This window comes from Passer domesticus, unplaced genomic scaffold, assembly GCF_036417665.1.
Source record: "Passer domesticus isolate bPasDom1 unplaced genomic scaffold, bPasDom1.hap1 HAP1_SCAFFOLD_44, whole genome shotgun sequence".
Taxonomy (NCBI): domain Eukaryota; kingdom Metazoa; phylum Chordata; class Aves; order Passeriformes; family Passeridae; genus Passer; species Passer domesticus.
The window spans coordinates 580,464-596,562 of NW_026990160.1; the positions used below are offsets into that span (position 1 = coordinate 580,464).

Here is a 16,099-nt window from a genome sequence, read left to right on the forward strand (position 1 = left end):
GGAAGGAAAAAGATCTTTGTTCACAAACAAACCGTGCCACAAACCCCATCCATGGGTCTTCCCACATAGCAGAAACACCTGACCATTCAGAAGCAAATTTAGAGCTTATTCACAGGGTGAGAACAAAAGGAAGCTTCCAACACAAAGGGTTTATTTATTTATTATAGTATTTATTCTGACTATCACTCATAACAAACTACAAACTACGAGCTATAAACTACAAACTACAAACTTCAAACAACAAACAACAACAAAGGCCTCTTCCAGGGCTAGAATCTCCTGTCGGCCATGAACTCCTGCGTGGCCATGATCAGAGGCGTCAGGGAGGAGGCTGGCTTGGCTGATGTTACAAATGGATGCTGCCCAAAGAGAAAAAGATGCAATGAGCTTCTACTTTCCCCACAGGCTGAAGCAGGCTTTCTCTGGCTAGCAGAAAGATACAGAAAGGAGGGCATTCTGTGCACCTCTCTCTCCACATCCAGGACCTGCAGCCGCTTTGCCTGTTACCTGCAGAAGTTCCTGGGCAGACCAGCGCCTGTCCTCGTCCCTCTCCAGGCAGCAGTGCAGAAAGTCTCGCAGCCACGCCGACTGCTGCCTGGGCTTCTGCAGCTTCGGGGGGGCCCCGGTGCTTATCAGCTGTTGAACCTAGAGAAGAAGGAAATGCCACACTCTACCTGTCTCCTTCGCACCCCAAACTGCTCACACAGAGCCCATTGGACAAGCTCCACTCTGCAGTGGCACTTTACTCCCTGCCACAGGGTGGCAGATACCTTTCCTACCCCTACTAAAACAACCCAAAGCCAGAGGCAGCCATAGCCAGTCCAGTAGGCAAAGGCTCTTGCCTTGACCACTCATTTCACTGGATGATGGAATCAGCAGCAGCTCCATCAGCTAAAGCACACTTTGCTTCTCTGAGCACTGACACAGCCTCTACAAGTGACATGGAAGAGTGACTTTCATCTCACTCTTCTATTTCCAAGGATTATTCCATAAAATGCAGCTCAGCACTGCTCACTGCTCCCTTAGGCAAAGCTTCTGCCAAGCAAAAGGCATCCTGATTTTTAGGTCCTGTTCATGCACAAAAATGGCAAGGGGATGATCTGGCCAAGAAGCACGAGAGACTGTGCAGCCTGGAACCTATCATTTTCAGGTGTTGGCAAGCTTCCCAGGCAGAAGAATGGGAGCAGATTTTGTTAGGGTGACAGCAGTGTCTGAGAGCAGCTGCAGCGTACCGTGCGGGAGGTTTTCATCAGGTACGGAGGCGCTCCGTCCACCATCTCGATCCCCACGATGCCAAAGGACCAGATGTCCACTTTGGGGCCATAGGGCTTCCTGGTGAAAATTTCTGGCGCCATCCAGTAAGTTGTTCCAACAGCTGATCTCCGTTTGTTCTGCTCGGTGGTGAGCTGAGCAGCAAGGCCAAAATCAGCTGAGGAGGAAAAACCACTCTGATCAAGCCAGCGTGAATTAGGAAAGCAAACAAAAGAAATCCCCATTGTACCAATGTCCAAGAAGGCAGTGTGGAACCCAGCTGTAAAGAGGCCATACCTCAGGCCTGCAGCCAAGGAAATACCGAATTGGCCACTTAGCAAAACCCCCCAGTTTCAGGCAGTGGATTTTAGTCCCCTGAAGCTATTAGACTGTAACTGCCTTGCTTGGGAAGGGACACACACAACCCAAAGCCACCCCTGAGCCCTTCTTCCCAGCAACACTTCCCTGCACCTTGTGGCTGTGCTCTGTGCTTGCAGCAGGGCAGCCTGCACTGCCACAGGCACCACTGCAGGGAACTGGAGCCACCCAAAGGCAACCCCACACCGCAGCCCGCCACGGGTGAGCCTGGCCACAGGCACCACTGCAGGGAACTGGCAGCCACCCAAAGGCAGCCCCACACCGCAGCCTGCCACGGCTGAGCCTGGCCAGCAACACCCACCCAACTTGACTGATCCATCCAAGCCCAGGAGAATGTTGTGGCTTTTGATATCTCGGTGGATCACTTGCTTGGAGTGCAGGAAATCCAGGCCTTGCAGGCACTGAGAGAGTGCAGTGGCTACTGCTGACCTCTTGGTCTCTGACTCGCCCGGCTGCACAGGCCAGCACCGCCAGCAGCAGTGAGGGGGGAAGGGCACTCTCCCGCTAGGAGACTTCCTAGGGAGAGTATTTAAGGCGGAATGCCTTCAGAAGGGCGAGAAACCCCCAGAGCCGTGAGGAGAGAAGCTGGGCTGCGTCCCGCAGGAGAAAAGGCTTTGGACCGCGTCGACAGGGAAAAAGGAGGTGTTTATTGATGGTGCATCGGGCACGGACAAAAAAGCTTGCTCGGCAAGGTCTTATAACTAGAACACAGCGACCAATCTAAAATTTTGAGAGGAGGGAATAACGCATAACAAACAGCTCGGATGTCCAGTGTACATAAATTAGGGGTTGAACCCTGACCTCTAAACCAATCCTTCAATGCCCAGGACAGAATGTTCTGGATGAGTGGGCAAGGACCCTGAATAACAGACAGGCAGTTAGGGAGGAATTTAGGAAAGATAAAAATGTAGCTGACGGGACAATTCAGAAGAGGAGAGAGAGAGAGCCCGGGGCAGAACCATAAGCAGGAATGGGGGGTACAGGAATAAACCAACTTAAAACTAATGCACCCCAACAAGAGAGGAAAAAGAAACACAAGCCTAAGTGGACTTCATCCCACAGGCAGAAAAGTGGCACATCTGCAACACTGACTTCCTGGGGGATGGTGAGCCATGGCAGGACAGGCTGCTGGCAAGGGCAGGAGCCTGCTGCTCCACCACGAGAACAGCAGTGCCTTTCTAAGTGAGGGTATGTTTGCTTCTGAAAGAGAAAGGGCAATTGTTCCTCTGGCCAGTGCCCTGCAAACACAGGCTGAAGGAGCCCTGCTGCAGTGGCTGTGCTCTCTGCAGCCAGACAGCAGTGGATGCTTTTGCAAACACCGCTTTGGGTGCAAGGCTCTCCTTTGAGGCTGAGCTCTGGGAAAGTCCTGTGAGTATCTCTTCGTCTTTGCCCCTTGCTTCACTTTGCACCACCAGCACCTTTGCCCTTACAGGGAAGGAATGCAGCACACACAGGCTCCAGGCAAGTGTTTAGAGAGGCAAAGACAAACACACCAGAAGAAGGGCAGGGACACTGGCAGGCACTTCAGATGCTCTTGCTACTGCCAAGGACATAAGAGAAAGGCTTGGAAGATGAAATCTCTCCTCTCCTTATCACCCATTTGGAAGGACCATCCCAACCAAGCCATGGGAAGCACAAGTGCCATCCCTTACCTCCCGAGAGACAGCTGCTATCTCTCCTTCTGCCATGCGAGTCTCCCTGATGACATCATGTAAAGAACCTCCGTCCATGTATTCCATCACCAGCCAGAGTTCCTCATCCACCAGGTAGCTGAAAGGAGCAAACAGCCTGGAGATGAACGCACGCACTTACACAACCTGATGGATTCTTGTTTCTGTGTCTCTCTCAGAGGAACACAGGAGGAAGTGAGTAGTCATTCCCGACGCTCTGCAGGGCTTGAACTCTGAGCAGTCTAAAAGACAGCTCGGTATCCACACCAATGCAACAGGCCAAGGGAAATACAATAGACAGTGCTTTGTCAGCACTTCAGACACAGGGAAAAAATCAAATCCCAAACCCAACAAAAAAAATGTGGAGAGAGGACAGGAACTTGGAGGCTGTTGGCTCAGTAAGACAGGGCCCAGTCCTGTCTTTGAAAGTGCCCTTCACACTAGGTATGCCAGGAAAGATGAATGCAGGCCCAATGCAATCTCCTCCCAAGACGCTGTAGATCAGCCCAAGAACAGGAATTAACAGCTCCATCCTCTTTTGCCAGCGACCAAAGGAGTGGTTGCACCTCTGGCTTGCAGGATGAGAATGACCTTTCATGGCAGGACAGCAGAACCACTCACCTGTCTACATAGTTCACAAGGTTGGCATTCTTACTGCCACGCATGACCTGGATTTCATTCAGGCACAGCTCGCTGCTGCTCTCTTGCAGGAGACTAATTTTCTTGATGGCCACCTAAAACAACATGGAAAGCCATGAACCAAAGAAGTCTGTGGCACAGGAGCACAAAGGGAACATGAAGACAGTGATTATGGGATGACAGTAGCCCCAGCTGGGCTGGGACAAACTGCCTTGTGACTGGACATCAGACCCCATGCTTGGGCACCTCCCAGGACAGAGAGACAGATATCCTTTGCCTTGTAAACCTGGGAGAAACATGGTCTAAGCTCTCCACCTCAAAGCTCTAACAACACTCACTGTGCCCACTGTCTTCCCCAGGACCTTCCTTTATCATCCCCATTGTCATTGACACACCTCTTGCAAGCAGGAATCGATTCTGTGCCAGTAGAAATGGAACAAAACTGCTGGGAAACCTTGGGCACTTCTAGGGGGCTTGATCATTACTCCAGCAACCACTAGCATTCTCCATTGCACAACTACAAAGCAAACTCTTACAGACATGACTGATAAAATGCTGTTTGTCCTAAAATCATCCTCAGGGTTATTCCCCATAAGAAACACAACCCTACATATTTCACGGAAAAAATGCTGTGATGATGAAAACATCATTAAGGACACCTCCAAAAAAGACAATCCAAGCACTTCCTCACTTCAGGAATTTGCATTTCGTTCCACTAAAATACTTTAATTCACACCACTGATATTTGCAATTACTGCCTGACTGTAAAAAGAAATAACCCATGCCTTGATCCTCTAGGATGCACACCAGGCTCTGAGCAGGACTCAGGCCCTTGAGACACTCCTTGCAGACCTTGCTCTCTCTAAGCACAGATCCCAAGGGCAGCACTGCAGGTGGCTGCAGAACTGCCAGCATGATTTCCATGTATTGGCTAACAGCCAGAAATGAGAATTCAGGAATGCTGCAGCCCCAAAGAGCAGTGCCATGCTCTGAGACACCACCTGGGCACGTAGACCCAGCCCTGTGTCCTCCTCTGAACGATACCACTTGGCCTCCTTGCATCCCCTGGGGCAGCTGAGAAGGACAAAATCTGTCCCCACTGTATTTGGCAGGCAGACACTGCTCTGCACTCCATTTGCCTTTGCAGCAAAGCTCCACTGGCGAGCCAAAGCTCAGCCACAGCTCACAGCAGAGGGGAGGGCACTCGAGAGCTGCAGAAGCTGCGGCGCTGCTTGAGGCTTACCTCTTCTCCTGTGGCAGTCTCCACTGCCATGCACACAGTGCCGAAACCCCTAGAAACAAAACAGCAGTAGAGAAAGAACAAGTCCTTTAGTCCCTGCTAGTGCAAAACACTGCAGTCCAACAGGAACAAAGTCCTGGAGCAAAGAGTAAATGGAACATGACAGATTCTTCTCTGGGTCTTTTCTCCCTTTTCTCTTTCTCTAGCTGTGCATGTCTCGGATTTTTCCAGGAATATGCCCGTTGGGTCTTCTTACACCTCTCCTTGGAGTCTGTCTGCCAAACTCAAGCACTACCACTCAGGCTTTTCTGAGAAGCCTGAAGCCATTAACAGCCATTGGAGGAAAGCCTCTAGACACAGATCCCTTCTCCAGCTTGCAAGGAAAGTAGTGTCCAGCCACAGCCATAGCAGGCAAAGGCTTCCATTGCTGCACACAAATGGAGAAATCCTCAAAACACAGGGTCCTTAGGCAGCTGTGTTCTGGGTCCAGAGCCATTGGCAGCTGCTTCTCTTCGATGCAACAGACACTGGAAGGACTCCACTTTTCTGGCGACTTCTTGTACATTTGCCTTCTGTTCTGGGGTGACGTTATGATGCTTGTTTCCCCAGTCACTTGTTCTGTTTATGCTGGATGTTATATTCTGTGCCTCCAAGACGGGATCAGACAGTAGGGGCCGGGAGAAGAGGGAGCACAGAGTTTTGTTATCAGCTGCACTCTCCCCCGCAGTCTGCTGGAACACAGAACTCCAGTGTTGTGGTCTGGGCACAGATGGGGCCACACACCACACTCCTTTTGCTTTTTAGTTAGTTTAGCTAGCTAAGGTAGTCTGAGTTTCGCCTTTAGTGTTTTTCTTTCCCTTTTCTTGGAGCCATTCGAACCTGCTCCAGACTGGGACCCAGCAAAACACTGAGAGCTCACACTTTGTAGCCCACCAGGGCCTACTCTGCAGCCTTTCCCAGCACTGGAGAATGACAACCCCCAGGAGAGACTTTCTGAACTTGCCATCTCTTCAGAGCAGCAAATGAGTTTTGTCATCCAGTATTGTTCATTTTGTGTGCTGGGGAGTGATTTCCCTGTTAAATAAACAATTTCTTTCCACTTCTGTCCGAGGAAATTATTCCCAAACTGGCTGGGGGCAGTGGCCATGTGGGTTTGCTTTTAGGAGGGGCCCTTTCTGGAGGTTTCCTCCAAAATTCGCCCTAAACCAGAACACCTGGTACAGAGAAAATGTTGCAAATCAATCCCATCTACAGTCAGCAGAGCTGGCTTTCAAAGGGAATAGCTTGGTGGATTCTTTGCAGCAAACGCCTAAACCCCACAGGATCCACGAGGAGTCTGCCATCAGGCAGATGATGCCTTTTCCTCTAGAGTGCATTGCCACTGGGCATGCCCCTGAAACTTTGCCTTTTGCCACCGCAGCCACAAAAGAGAGCTGCTTCTTTCATTTCTGCTTTTGGCTTCTAGACTAGGTGGTGGTCATCCTGACTACTGAATTTTATTTGCAGCAAAATATTGGAAAGAAATGTTACTGAGAGCTGTTCCCTGACAGCTGTCAGCTGTTAGCTTGACCTTTGAGACAATGAAGTTTCTCCTCCTTTCATTCCCACGTATTCTGTATTCTTTTGAGACACTCAAAAATTATTTCTCCTATGAAAAGCGGCAAACAGGTGCAAACACACTTGAGGGACAGGAGAGCTGCCAGGTGCTGCTCTTTGCCGCAGACAAGACATTGCCAGCATCCAGGTGTCTTGGCTGTGCCTTCACAACACAGCTATAAATGCTGGCCAGCATTGAGAGATCACCTGGCATCATCTTAACGCAGTGTCTGAACAGCTTTGGAACTTGCCTGATGTCACTCTGGGGAGATGGGACACGAGCAAAACACACTGCCCCTCTCTTTGAAGAAGGAACTGTGGCTGCACTCACCCTTTGCCAAGAGTTTCCAGTTCTGTGTATTTAGCCTCAGGATCTCCCTCGCTCACCAGCATCTCTGTAAAAATCCCAAGGACAGATGCTCACTTCAAAAGAGATCCCACCCTTCATCAGATCACAAAGGCAGCCCCACTCTTCGGGACACTGGGCCCTCTCAACTCAGTCAGTCGGGAAACAACAACACCACTGCACCAGCACCACCTCAAAAACAGCAGCAGCAAGACAAGCAGCCCTGCAGCACAGATGGCCAGCACTAAACTAAAAGCCTAAAGTAAAATCGAAGCACACAGAGAAACAGTCAGAGGAGACAGGGATCAGAAAACTCTAACCAAGAGAAGTGATTGTTGTCTATAAACATTAAGGGCAGCAGGAAAAACAAAACCTTCCTGCTCTTGGCAATGAACACTCTGCGACATTCAACACAAGCTTTCATCCTTGCAAACATCAAAGGCATCTTGGGTTCTGGAATCAATTTTTGTCATCAGCTGCCCTCTCCAGAACAGGAAGAATATTGCAAAGTGCTTCCAGCAGAGCCCAGATCTCCAGCTTTAAGCAGGACTTTGCCTAAACAATGCCCTTCAGCCTTTCAGGAGCAGCAGCTCATGTTATAAGCTACTGTGATGGCCTTAGGAATGAGGTCCCTCAGCCTTTAGGACAGGCTGAGTGCTGAAGATGACCTTGGCCGTGCCCACAGCAGCTGGGCCCCGCAGGAGCTCCTTGAGGCCTACTCATTCGCGAGGTCACGGCCTCCTGCTCAGCCAGAAACAATCTCTGCTTGGCCTTTTGCCTACAGGGAAGCTCAGGCAAAGCCAAACCAGGCCGAGCTGCTCTCAGAGGCAGGAGCAACACCCCGCTGATCCCTCACCACCTCAGAGCACAACAACAGATCCTGTGTGGAGGAGGCCTCAGGACCTGGCACTCAGCTGAGCAGGAGGTGGGACAGCTCATGCCGGCACACGCGCACACAAGGCACTGCTCCGGCACACAAGGATCACAAAGGACCTACTCAGCATGGCCAGGCACTTGTCCTCTGTCCTCTCTCGCTGCTGTTCTCTGCTGCCAGACGAGCTGGTCGTGCTCCAGGTGCACGAGCTGCTCGTGCTTGAGCTTCCAGCCTGGGCACTGGAGCCTTCTCCCGAGCCTTCAGCTGCAGCTCGTGCAGGTGCCAGGACAGAGGAGATGGAGCTCTGGGACAAGAAATGAATTTGGGTCACAAATGAGCCTGGCAGAGATGCCCCCATTCCATTTCAAATGCAAGCCCCTAGGAAGATGCTGCTGGCCACACCCAGGGCTCTTCACCTCTCAGCTTGTGCAGCCCGCTTCAACAGCTCAAGGCACAAAATCCAAAGGCTGCTTTTACATGACGGACAAAATGACACCAAAGACGCTGCTACCCAAAGCGGGCACTTACTGGTGTTGTTTGCTCCGGCCATGGGCTGACCGCAGGGCCAGGTTCATCGGCACCTTCCTCCTCTTCAGCCTCTTCCTCAGGTACAGAGGCAGCTAGAGCAGGTGCTGACGCTGCCCTTGTGCTCTGTGGACAGACAGCAGCATGAGGGATAGGAAAGAACCTGTCATTCACCACCTTACCTATATTCAGCTACAGGCCCTGCTGCAGCTCAGCTCTTCCTTTAGCTACTGACTTTAGCTGCTCTGTGGGGAGGGCCAGGTCCCTGCTGGGGACAGTGCCTCCTCGTATCCTGCAAGCTTGTGAACTGCATCTTTGCACTGCTCTCCTCACAGGGGACAGGGAGCCTGCACAGCCACTGGCCACCAAGGACCTCACTTGTACCCCAGGAGCATCCAAAGACATCCTAATGCTACCTCTTGTCTCTTACTAAGACAAATTCACAGCCCCTTTCAGAACAGTAGGAAGCTGCTGCATAAACAATCCAAGTTCCACTCTGCTTTTCCAAGCTCCACTGACTGGGGGAAGGGCCGGAAAGATTCCAGCCTCCAGCATCTTCAGCCAGGCACAGGAGGTGTTGTCTGATCAGAAACTTGCAGCTATGCTTTGCTCCAGCCACAGCACGACCCAGAGCTGCTACTTACTGATGCTGGATGCTCAGGCCCTGCAGTGGCAGCAGGCGCAGTTTGGGGAGCATCTTCCTCCCCTCTGGCCTCTTCTGCAGGAAGACACGCAGCCAGAGGATCCTCCGAGGTTGGTGTTGGGCTCTGCAGACAGACAGCAGCGTGAGGGACAAGTGACCTTTTCTATGTTCAGCTCTAGACCCAGATGCACTAAGGAGAAATCATCTGCAGAGAAATGGGTTTCTAAGTTGTTCCCACTGAAGTAAAATGGGACAATTAGAGGGGACTGCACTCTCTTGTGCAGGGGAAATTCCGTCATGGCTTAAAGCACCAAGCAACCCCACTTCCAGCTGCTTAAAAGCTCTGAAAAGGAATTGGAGAAAACAGCCTGGGCTCCTCCTGCTGCTGCTGCTCTTGCTGCAAAGGGTCTGGACTGTAGTTTCATTCATCCAACCAGGCTGGCACTGGACTGCAACACACCCAGCTCACAGCTTGCTCCACAATTGTCAAATGCTACCAAGGCCAGAGCCTTCTTTCCCACTCACCCAAAGACCGGATTCTCTCCAGGCACGGGTGATGTGACCTGCAACACACAAGGGAAAAACAACCAGATGCTGGAAGAAAACTGCCTGTGCTGGGCAAGCCCACAAAAAGTCAACCCAAAGACAGAGCATTCTGCTTTCACTACATCACTCCAGCTGCAACCCCTGTGTCACACAGCAAGCAAGTCAACAGCACAAAACATTGCCTGGTGTCTACCTTCTGTCCTCTGTGGCCACTCAACCCACAGAAACTTGAGACTCAGAAAGGCCCAGTGGTTCTGTAACAATCACTGCTTCTGCCCCACCCCACCCAGCAGGAGCTACAGCTCCTCCCTTTCCTGTGCTTCAGTTTTCTCAAGAGATTGCATGCAGCAATTGCCATGAGCTCACTGAAAACCTTTCCCCGGAAAAGCTTCACCCAAGTGCCCCTTAGCCAGGGTGGCAATTCTATCGTGACACAGCACGGGAACAGCTCCAGGGTTCGGGAGCATACAAGAACTCCTCTGAAATGTCTATCTCAGAGGCCTTTTCCAAGCTGATTCTGTGACTTCATCACAGAACAAATGGCTCTTTTAGTGTGCAGGAAATGTCAAGGTCCACAGGCACATGCTGGGATGAGGGAATGCAGACAAGAAGACTTGAACTGAGGGACATTCCCTCAGTCCTGGAGAGCAGTGCACAGCTTTTACAAGGACTCCTGACAAGCTCTCCCACTCTTCCTATCTTGGAAGTTGTCTTCCTTGAGCCAGTAAACTGAGGAGACTAAACTCCATAGCCACAGGCTGTGCCACAGGAGGAGTGAAGCCCCTGCAGGCCACATTACAAATGCTACCCACTCCCCACTGGCTAGAGACACCCCCTTCTTGGCTGGAGCTGTTGACAGCGGCTTTACCCAACCAAAGGCCTCTTTGTGGCATTTTGGTTTCCATATGCTGCAACATCTACTTACGTGCCAGGTGGGTGAGAAAGTACCCAGAATAAGCCACGGAAAAAGCCGCGCAAACTGCAGCACACACTCCCTCCATGGCTTGAGCAGCGCTGCTCAAGTCTGTACCAGACAACGCCTGTGGGAAAAACCAAAAATATTCCGAGTCCTGCTGGCAGAGACCTCGTCGATCAGCAGGTTCCGCCTGCAGTGAGCGTGCCACAGAGCTGCTCTGCACACTGAGCCCTTCCGGGCACAGCAACTTTGCCTTGACAACGCCGGGATGCGGCCGCTGACATCACAATAGCAGCCGCCCTAGGCTGGATTGTGAATTCATGCATAGAACCAGACCTGCTCTACACCTAATGCCAAAAAAGCCTGCAAAGTTCTCCTCTGCTACAAAGCAACACACAAAGCCCTCCTAGTCCATCACCTGTTGTTCAAGGCATGTAAGAGTAGAAACACACTTAGCCCCTAGAGCCCACACTGAGAAGCTGAGCACTGAGAAGGGACCAGGATGTGAGGAGCCGCAGCAGTGGTCTTTGACCACTATTTCTGCTGAGCAAAAACCAGAAAGCTTATTCCTTTGTTCTAGAAATCAGAAAACAAGGAGAAGCACTGCTTTAATTACATTTAGAGGTTTTTCCTAGGTACAGAGACATGGTCATGGATCTTTCTGTATATATATATTTTATTTATATATACACATATATATATATATCTATATATATGTATGTGTATTATATTATTGAATACTATATATTCAAAACATTTTACATCATAGCCATGGGAAATGGCATTCCCACAGCAGGGAAATGCCATGACAGAAAATGCAAGGAGGATCGTTCTGTATGACTCACTCTAGCAGGGAGGCCTTGGGACCAAAGCACCACCACCATTTTTTCCCCCATTTTTCTCCTTCCACAGTATTAGTCAGGAGGCGGGGCTGAGATGGGGGGCACGGAAGTGACAGCTTTGACACACAGCTGAAACCATCAGGGCCAGTGTGGCATGTGGGACTGTTTTTCCACTGCAGCAGAACCAGGCAAGCCAGAGTGGTGACACTGATCCCAAGTGAGTCCAGCCAAGCCAAGTGGAGCCCAGCAGGGTGGTAGGAAGAGGCAGCTAAGTGGCAGATCCCATTCCCACACACATGCCCAGCGTGGCAGACTGATGGCAGCGGCAGTGCCAAACAGAGCTCTGCAGGGACAGAGAGACACCCATCACCATCGCCACTGCCACCATCCCTGCTGCAGAGAGGGAGCAGAAAACTGCCACTGCAGGTGCACAGCTCCTCCAGGCAGCACCAGCAGCCCCCATCTACCATCAGAACCATTCTGTAAGCCGTCGCCATCCTGTCTTTGTTCCAGGGGCCCCATGTGACACTTCACCTTTGTTGCTTAAGCCATTACTCCTTTTGCACTATTTTCTTCTTATTGTTGTGCACTGCTTTTTATTTCCTCACTACATTATAACTCTAATAGTTTTAACCTCTCATTTATTGTTTTCTCCATTGACCCTTTCCATTGTCATGGAGAAGGAGAGAGAGGAGAGGCTTTACAAGGACTACCTCAAGAAGAGGACATAGAATGGAGGGAAGGCCTTAGAAAGAATAAACAACCCTCATGCTGCTGCTTTTGCAAGGAATAAATATCCAAGTTTCTTAATATCCAGCCACAAATCTGTGGAGTCTTGACAGCCAAGAAGCACAGGAACCTGGACACCTTGTTGTGAGAGACTAGAGGAGATTGCTGGCTCAACACTTTTCAGGGGCTTGTATGTGGGGAAGGGGCAGATCAAGCCTTGCTCTGGTGAGGCCATGCCCCACTCAGCACGCCCCACACCCCCAGGCCTGTATCCCAGCCCAGCAGTGGCCACTGATCCCTGGCACACCAGAGGCAATGCTCCACACCTGTGTCTGGGGCCCCTAACCCAGCTCCTAAATGGCCAGGTGAGTGGGAGCCCCATGTGGGGGAAGGCCCCAGGAGAGCCAAAGGCTATTTACCTTGGGATATGTGGCCACCACATGTCTTGACCCTACCTCTTCTTGGAATTTCTATCAGCTGAACACCACTGGAACCTGGAGTGATAGCTGTGTTGGTTCTTTTCTGTCATTCTCTTTTTCTCTTTCTTCTCCCTTTTCCCTCCTCTCAGATTTTTGAAAATAACTTAAAATGTAACAGGTTTAGTAATCTAAATGTAAATTAACTTACTAAGATTATAAGTTGAATGGGCTAAATTAATGCTTCATAGAATGTTTTATGTTGATTGAATCCTGCTCTAAATTATTTTTGCCTTTAAAGTTCTCTTATTTTCAAATGTTGCCAGTGAAGGGTTTTGATGTTGTTCCGAACTCTTGAGAACATCTCGTCAGTATTTCTCCTGCTTTTCTAACTTAGAGTACATGAACAAGTTTAAATCCTTTTAAAGTATCTCATAGAGCAATGTTTTTGGAGGCTTGCATTTTAATTGGCACAGCAAGCAGGGTACTCTTGAGGTGAGATGGGCCTTTTATACAGCATTAACTGTTCATGACATAATAAAGGAGAAATAAATTGTCAGTCAAAGCTGCTCTTTTCTGGCAGAAAAGTAATAGAATCCCACGCAGAAACTGATCTGAACTGCTCTCCACTGACGCACTTGCTAAAAGCTTATATAGAAAGCTTGTCCAGCCCTAAAGAGAGATGGGGATGGAGAGAAACTAGCACCATCCACAGTTACTTGTGGAGAAACATGAAATTTGGTAGAAGAAAATTAAAAATTCCCAGTAAAGGACCATGCCTGGTATGCATATGCATGGAGGTTTGACTCAGAGCTGTATGGTGCCCATCAGCTGGAAAAGGAGCTGCATCAGCTGCAAATTGCTTCAGAGCCTGAAAAAATAGCCAGCCTCAGGCCAGAGCAGGGATTGAATGCCAGGATGAAGCCAGCCCCCAAACCATGAGAAACCAGTGAAACACGCTCTTCCAAAGCCAAAGAGCTTTAGAGTTGCAATTCAACACTGCTGGGGAAGGCCCGGAAGCAGTGTTTTCCATAGCCCAGGAACAGCTAGGCCTTCCTGACTGCAAGGTCAGCCCCACAGCCCTTGGGAGGGCTTTAGTGCCTCAAAGTCCAACCCCGCCCCTCACCCTAAACTCTCCCCACCCCTATAAAATACAGAGGCAGGATGCCCCGAAAATGATGTCACCTTCCTCTGCTCCCTGGAGGAGAGGTTCGGCTCTGCAAAGCCAATCTTCTTCCCTCCTCATCCCAAGCCCTGCTCACTGATAAAGAAGGAATTCACTTACCAGGATGCAGTGTCTGCAGTGATACCTCATTCTGCAACAGAAGTGGTTGAACTACACGGGAAAATAAGCAATGATCGCAAAGAAAGGGAAATGGAGAATGTTTTGCGAATTTGGATTTGGGGGAATGAAATAGAACTTTTGGAGAAGGAAGCACATGGTGAAAAGCGCTGGTCTTTTGCTCAGGGAACAACTTGTGGTATGAAAAGTTTGGACCCCTTGCAGAGGGGGGAACCCCATACAATGCATGAGAAACAGCTAATGCCTGTTGACCTTCTTCTGTGTTATTGTAAGTTATTTCAACATTCAAGGATCAAAACTGAGAAAACAAAATCTTGGCACCACCTCCAAAAAGTTATGGTTGTTGATAGAAGGTGGTGGATTGAAATATCCCTAGAGGCTCTCTGGAAAGAAAATGGGGATTAAATGGGGACTCAGTTTCCCCAGATTCTTAATGAAGCTTTGCAAACTGCTCCTGCCCTGCCTCCTTCTGGCAGCCCTGGCTATTGAGCCTTGTCTGCCACCAAAGGCTGGAAGCCGAAATGCTGCTGCTAGAGCATAACCCTTAGGAGAAAATGCTTTTATCATCGTGCAAGTTTGTTGTTTTGGTCTCACTAATAAGCCTGAATGTTCAAGAATGTCCTCACTAGTCAGGAGACTGGGTGTACATCCAGACCCGGAAAGGAGAGCCACTTAACCAGAAGTGGAAAGGACTTTTGATCCCATGGCTGTGAGATTTACAGCTGGACACTCCTAAATTATGTGATTAAAGTTAGCTCTGGACACATGGAATTGTATTGGACAGTCCAGTAAATGTAACTCTGCTGCAAATAAAGCTGCAGTGGACATTTCTAAAGTGAAAAACATTAAATGTTTTCTCTTTTTGCCCATTTCCAGAGCAGTGTCCCTGGTATGGCAGCAAGGCTGTTTGTTCCTGAATTAGTCAACCATCCCAGCAGGACCATGTACCTAATGACTACAATAGCAAGTATGGCTTTGAGTGCCAGAGGGGTAAGAGACCAAGAAAGAAAAGAGAGCCATGTCTGTAGGAGTGTGCACCCTAATGGCAGAGTGGCAAAACTAGCCTTTGTCCCCCAGAAAAGAAAAGAAGGCCAGAAGTTTCTCTCAAGGATTAGGTGAAAAGCCACCTCATGGGACCTCAGGGACTTCACCAAATACTTGAGGACATCTAATTGGATAGAAGCCAAAAAGTCCCGCTTGATCCATCAGGGAGAAAAAGAAGAGAAGAAAAGAGCTAAGTGCTTTTGTGAAGTGTTTTTACCAGGAGCAGACTGCTGCACCTGGCTCAAGTTTTTCTTTTTGTTATTATACCTTTTATTAAACCTTTTTGTTTCTAACACTGCAGCAGAAGTCATCCTGCTAATTTTATGCCCCCAGAGTAATAGATAAGCTGTCCTTGGGTGTATTATATTTCTTTTGAGGGCTTATGAGACCTGGCTAAGAAAAAGAAACATAATAGAGCAGAACTGGGCAGCAGCTGGGGGTACTACAGTGCACTCACAGCCACCTGCCAACGCAGCTAGCCAAAACTAAAACAAGCACAACCAAAAACCCAAACACTACAGGTGCTTGGCCTAATAGCCTGGTTACTAATAACATAAGAAAACAACTATTAAAGATGACACCTGGGACACCAGCTGGCCAGAGCCAATTCCCAGCTATCCCATAACTTGCCTTTCTGTGCAAACACAGAGGTTTCAGTTGCCCACCTTTCAGAGAGAGGAGCCTGCCAGACCAGGTTGAACATTCAGCAATGTCTACTTGAATGATCTCAAGCTTTCAATCCAAGCCCAAGCTTATGAAGTGTGATTCTTCCTTTAATTTCCTAGATTCAAAACTGATTCTTCAGATCTACGCATGAGACAGTTCTCCAGATCTACTGAGGACATGGAATGGTTTGGAAAGCAAACTAAGGAACAAGGCAAAAAAACAAATTTTATAGGGCCAGGGAGAAAATGCTAAGAGGAAAAAGAGCAATTGTGTTTCTATTCCATCCTTATTAGCTATAACTTGCAATTGCTGTGGGGTAGTTAAGAGTTTATTCAGGTTGACAACTTGAGTCAAAAGTTTATTTCATTCCTGAAGCTGCAGACTTGAAATGCTTCAAGTTCTTACATCCCAGGGGAATCCTGTATGCAAAATACTTGAAAACACATTTTTTATCAGAAAGAAAAAGAGATTTAAG

The 16,099-nt window shown here is 49.2% G+C and overlaps 1 protein-coding gene across 2 annotated transcripts; it reads right to left on the minus strand.

The window, feature by feature from the left end:
- Positions 1-211: 211 nt before the first annotated feature.
- Positions 212-10,849, minus strand: LOC135292768 (serine/threonine-protein kinase PAK 3-like). 2 transcript variants are annotated; one of them, XM_064406870.1, is made up of 11 exons: positions 10,634-10,849; positions 9,688-9,725; positions 9,164-9,286; positions 8,118-8,645; positions 7,106-7,169; positions 5,182-5,230; positions 3,921-4,033; positions 3,282-3,399; positions 1,233-1,429; positions 508-645; positions 212-359 (listed from the first exon to the last, which is right to left on the minus strand). In XM_064406870.1, the coding sequence occupies exons 4-9, from the start codon at positions 8,350-8,352 to the stop codon at positions 1,250-1,252; spliced, it is 759 nt and encodes a 252-aa protein (XP_064262940.1). In that variant the 5' UTR covers positions 8,353-8,645; positions 9,164-9,286; positions 9,688-9,725; positions 10,634-10,849; the 3' UTR covers positions 212-359; positions 508-645; positions 1,233-1,249. The 2 variants fall into 2 exon arrangements, with proteins under 2 accessions (XP_064262940.1, XP_064262938.1); XM_064406868.1 differs by having other exon boundaries at positions 508-1,429.
- Between the last annotated feature and the right edge of the window lie 5,250 nt (positions 10,850-16,099).

Excerpts from the sequence above, each read along its gene's own strand:
- LOC135292768 (XM_064406870.1), bottom strand. The coding sequence starts at position 8,352 with ATGGGGGCATCTCTGCCAGGCTCATTTGTGACCCAAATTCATTTCTTG. Across the intron at positions 7,170-8,117 it reads CAAGTGCCTGGCCATGCTGA|AGATGCTGGTGAGCGAGGGA; the intron begins GTAGGTCCTTTG and ends GGATTTTTACAG. Across the intron at positions 3,400-3,920 it reads CTTGTGAACTATGTAGACAG|CTACCTGGTGGATGAGGAAC; the intron begins GTGAGTGGTTCT and ends TGCTCCTTTCAG.